This window comes from Phacochoerus africanus, chromosome 12 (genome assembly GCF_016906955.1).
Source record: "Phacochoerus africanus isolate WHEZ1 chromosome 12, ROS_Pafr_v1, whole genome shotgun sequence".
Classification (NCBI taxonomy): domain Eukaryota; kingdom Metazoa; phylum Chordata; class Mammalia; order Artiodactyla; family Suidae; genus Phacochoerus; species Phacochoerus africanus.
This window is the reverse complement of record NC_062555.1, coordinates 1-4,566: the sequence shown is the minus strand read 5'-3', so window position 1 is coordinate 4,566 and position 4,566 is coordinate 1. Positions and strand designations below refer to the sequence as shown.

The 4,566-nt window shown below is 60.9% G+C and overlaps 1 protein-coding gene across 1 annotated transcript; it reads right to left on the bottom strand.

The window, feature by feature from the left end:
* Window positions 1–253: 253 nt before the first annotated feature.
* LOC125112841 (uncharacterized) lies at window positions 254–2,308 on the bottom strand. Its single transcript, XM_047755286.1, has one exon. It carries the CDS (start codon window positions 1,945–1,947, stop codon window positions 1,363–1,365), a length of 585 nt encoding a protein of 194 aa, XP_047611242.1. The 5' UTR covers window positions 1,948–2,308; the 3' UTR covers window positions 254–1,362.
* Window positions 2,309–4,566: the final 2,258 nt, after the last annotated feature.

The window sequence follows — 4,566 nt, the reverse complement described above, 5'->3', positions numbered from 1 at the left end:
CCTTCACATCTCCCGGCCCACCACGGTCGCTCTCACGACCACATGCAGCCTTCCCGGTCAAGGGAGACGCATGGGGTGTGCCGCTCAAGGGCCAAGGGCTGCCCTCACTGGCAACACAGTGAGGGAGACCCATGACAAGGGGTCCACCTGAGCCCCTCCCAGGGAGGGAACACAAGCTTCCCCTGCCTTACCGCCTCGACCCCCTCCCCTGAGCTTTAGGAAGCTGCTCGTGGGACACACCACCACCACAGTGGGGACCCGAGGGGACTCACCGCTGGGAGAGGAAAACGACACCACCGCTCGGCCTCGGGCATCTGACAGGCAACCCGGAGTACTCCAGGGGCACCACAGAGGACCAGGGGAGGCACGCTCACGCACCCGCAGGGATGCGAAGCATGGCAGCGAGGGAGGCCTCCCCCACTTCGGGGAGGGACCGCTCACAAGGCACACGCCAAGGAGGCAAAGCGAGAATGCCTGCTGCGTCCCAAAGAACCCAGGCCTCCCCCCCCGACTGACACCCGAAGGCAGCAGGGCGGGAGGCCAGAGGTCAGGCCGGAGGCCGCACCCCTGCCTTCCCCCACACCACCCGCAGGTGGGGGAGGAGCAGCGAGGGGCCCGCGGACAGAATGAGAGGCGCGGCCCGGCTCACCACGAGCGGCCGTCCCTCACCTGGCGCGGCTTAGGCCCAAGCCCAGGAGAGCGCCACATCACCACATCGATCAGTCCTGGCAGAGCCAGGGAAGAGCCCAGAAGGGGGGAGGGAGGGAGGGCGGCCAGCAAGGACAATCACCACGGGGGCCTGCTTCAGCCTCACCGGCCCCCCCACCTCCCTTCTTCTCTCAGGGGAGAGACAGCGGCCGACAACCCCGGGAGGGAGGACGCCTGACACGCGGCACAGAGCCAACAGGGTGGGGTTGTTCCAGCCGAGCCGCCGGGTGCCCGCAGCAGGGAGGCAACACAGGGGTAGAAGACCCCACAGGGCCACGTGCCCTGCCGCCCTCGGGTCAGCCAGAGACCGGAGGGGACACCGCAGCACGGGCCAGCTGGATGCACAAGCGAGAGCCGGCGCACAGGCCCAGGCGAGCGGCCCCCACGCGGGGTGCAAAGGGCAGGGTCAGGCATTGGACAGCGGCCGAAAGCCCAAAGCCCCCCACACGCATCCAGAGGCCCAAGGTCTCCAGCGACAGGCACTGAAGAGGATCGTGTCAGCATCTACCTGGTGACAGAAAAGGCCTATTTCGGCCGCGAAAAATGTCCATGCCCAGCAGCGGGGCCCACCCACAGGACGTGGGGGTATCCCCGGAACCCCCATCTGGACACTTGTCCCCCAGGCCTGCCCTAGAGTCGCCAGACCCAGCGCTCTCAGGGCCATCTGGTCGACCCGGAGAGCGTGACCGCAAGGAAGGGGGACAGGGACAGGGACAGGGACAGGGACAGGAAGGAGGTGGAGCCGGCCGGCCAGCCAGGGGAACCCTTCCCGGCTTGCCCACGCGGGCAGGTATCGGTCTGTCCGGAGCTCCAGATGGGGACTTGGCTCCCCAAAATCCAGGACACAGCATCCAGCTCAGGCCGGTCCCCACCTCCCGACCGACCGACCGGGAAACACTCCGAGGGCGTGGGAAATGAGAGCGTGGGAAACGAAGTCTTGTCCAACGACCGGGACCCTACATGGGCACGCCTCAGGCCCAGGTGCACCCTTCCCGGCCACACCCGGGAGCAGGGGACCGGTGGGGTACCATCCACCGTCTCCGGATCCATCAGGACTTGGGAAAAAATATTTCCACGGAGGCGCCTCCGACGAACGGACCCCGCGAAGGAACGCGCCGGGGCCCGAGCCACCCTTTCCGCTCCACCCCTCACGGCTTGTGCCGGTCTAGACCTCGTCAGTACGACTCCGCACGGGCCAGCGGTAGCCATCCGTCGCGGGGGAGGGGGGGAGGGACCCATGCCGGCATGACGACCGGGAAACAAGCGTGCCGGCCACCGAGCCTGTCGTGCCCTCCAACGAACGCCCTCAGCGCACAGCCCGGGCCGCTCCTCACTTCGGGGATGAGAGGCTGGAGGGACCGCGGGCGGGAGTCATTCACGCTCCAAAGGGCGACCCGGGACAAGGCCAGGCCACCCGAGCACAGGCAGTCCCGGGCGCCGCACACCCTCTCCCCTCGCTAGGGAGGCGGCCCGGCCCAGGTCTGGTCGGTCCCCGGGGCCGGAGCAGCAAGAGCGGATGCTGGTCGACCCGGCCAGGCGGCCCCAGAACCTGCCTGGGGAGCGCGGTGACAGTCACTCCCTCACAGGCCTGCACGCCCAATCTCCGGTGAGAGAGGGACACTCCCAGGCCTCTGAGCCACCGGAGCTGTCGCCGCCAGTGTCGCCAGCCTCCCGGAACTCTGCCTCAGGCCGGATGGCTGAGTCACATCCCTCGCGAAGGAAGGTTCCCCAAAGCTGCAGAGGGAAGGGACGATATAAAAGCGGACACTAGATGGCACGCGACAACCGCCACCAACGTCACCGGGACGGATCCGGATGGCCGGCCGGCCGGCGGCGACACAACGACACAGCGCCGGCCACCCAAATGCCCGAGCTCTTCCCGGGGCCGAGGCGCCAGGCGTCCTGCACGACCGCGAGGCTTCCACCACGGAGCTGCCTCCTGGCAAGGCACTGCGTGGCGTGATGGCAGCAGATGGAAAGAGGGCGCGGCAGCGGCGGCGGCGGCGGCGGCGGCGGGGAAGGAGCTGGGAAGAGGTTCTCGCTGTTGCCTAGAAGGAGCCGCGCTCGCTCCCCCAAGCAGGTCCCTTCCTGGGCTTGGGAATTCCAGAGAGAAGCCGGCGCGGCGAGGGTGACACTAGCGAGAGAGATCTCGGGTTCCCCTCCACCTTCTCTTCTCTCCCCCACCCCCACCCCACCTCCCTGCACGGAGCTGGAGGAGGGAGGGAGAGAGGGAGGGTGGGAGGGTAGGCGGGGACTGGCAAAAAACGAAACCGGGCAAGCTCTCGGAGAACGACAACGCAGGAGTCGGTTTACCTGCCACCCTTACCGACGGAGACGTCTGTCAAAAGCAGACAAGCAAAGCCCAGAAGCTTAGGAAGGGAGGGAAGGATACAGTCGATCCTAGGAAAGTGAAAATGAGAATCTCTCTCTGCATAGACTGAGACAAAGTCCAAAGAGAACAAATGGCTGCCTGGGGCAAATGCTCTGGTGGTCAGGTCATAGAAACATGGATTTCAGCATGACTGACCAACCACAACGGAGGGAAAGTACAACGCAACACTATGAGTGTGTGTGTGTGTGTGGTGGGGGGGGGGGGTTGTGAACTGAAATCTCATCCAAAACAAAGCAAAACGAAACAAAAAAAGGAAAACAACCCAACCCCCCCCAAAAAAATAGAAAAAGAAAAACAACCCCCCAAAAAACAACAGAAGAAGAAGAAGGAAGCCCACGACCAAGAGGGTCAAGGCTCCTGCTTTCTCACCGCGGTGGCTCTGGTTGCCCCTGTGTGGTGCAGGTTCCATCTCTGGCTCAGGAAAAACTTCCACTTGCTGCCCGTGTGTGTGGCCAAAAAGTAAAACATAAAGCTGAAACGGGAGAGGGGGTGGAGAAAACCCGAAACAAACAATAAACGTTGCAAGTCTCAGGATTGCCATCCTGGAGTCGTGGAAACAAATCCGACCAGAAGCCATGAGGTTGCAGGTTTGACCCCTGGCTCACTTGTTGGGTTAAGGATCTGGCATCGCCGTGAGCTGTGGTGTCCATCACAGATGCGGCTCAGATCCCGCGTGGCTGTGCCTGTGGTGTAGGCCAGCAGGTAAGGCTCTGAATTGACCCCTAGCCTGGGAACCTCCATGTGCTGCGGGTGTGGCTCCCCCCAAAAAAAACCAGAAAGAAAGAAAGAAAGAGAGAGAGAGAGAGAGAGAGAGAGAGAGAGAGAGAGAGAGAGGAGGAAAGAAAGAAAAGAAAGAAAGAAAGAAAGAAAGAAAGAAAAAGAAAAGAGAAAGACAGAAAGAGAGAGAGAAAGAAGGAAAGAGAGAGAAAGGAAGGAAAGAGAAAGAAAGAGAGAGAGAGAAAGAAAGACAGCGAAAGAAAGAAAGAAAGAAAGAAAAAGAAAGGAGAAAGAAAGGAAGGAAGGAAAGAGAAAGAAAGAAAAGAAAAAGAAAGAGAGAGAGAGAAAAGAATGAAAAGAAGAAAGGAAGGAAGGAAAGAAAAAGAAGGAAAAAGAAATCCATCTTGGAGTTCCTGCTGTGCCTAGGTCACAGCTGAGCCTCAAATTCGATCCCTGGCACAGGAAGGGCAGTGCAGCAGGCAGGAAAAAAAAAGAAAAGAAGAAATCCATCTTGTTGGTTGGGCAGGGGAGATGCAATTGCCGGATGACATTCCACAACTCTGCCAAACTGGCAAAACCACGACGCACTTAGTGCAGGAGTCATTGAAGACATGGACGTGAAAGCATCTTCTTGCTATCGATTCATTTCCCACAATCCCAGGAAGAGCCATTGGAACAGGGCTCCCATTCTTGGCACGATATCTTTTCTATGTGTAGGTGGACGCCATCTTTTCTCATGGTTGTTTTCC

Bases quoted from the DNA above. Each gene is read 5' to 3' on its own strand.
- LOC125112841 (XM_047755286.1), bottom strand. From the start codon at position 1,947: ATGGGTCCCTCCCCCCCTCCCCCGCGACGGATGGCTACCGCTGGCCCG.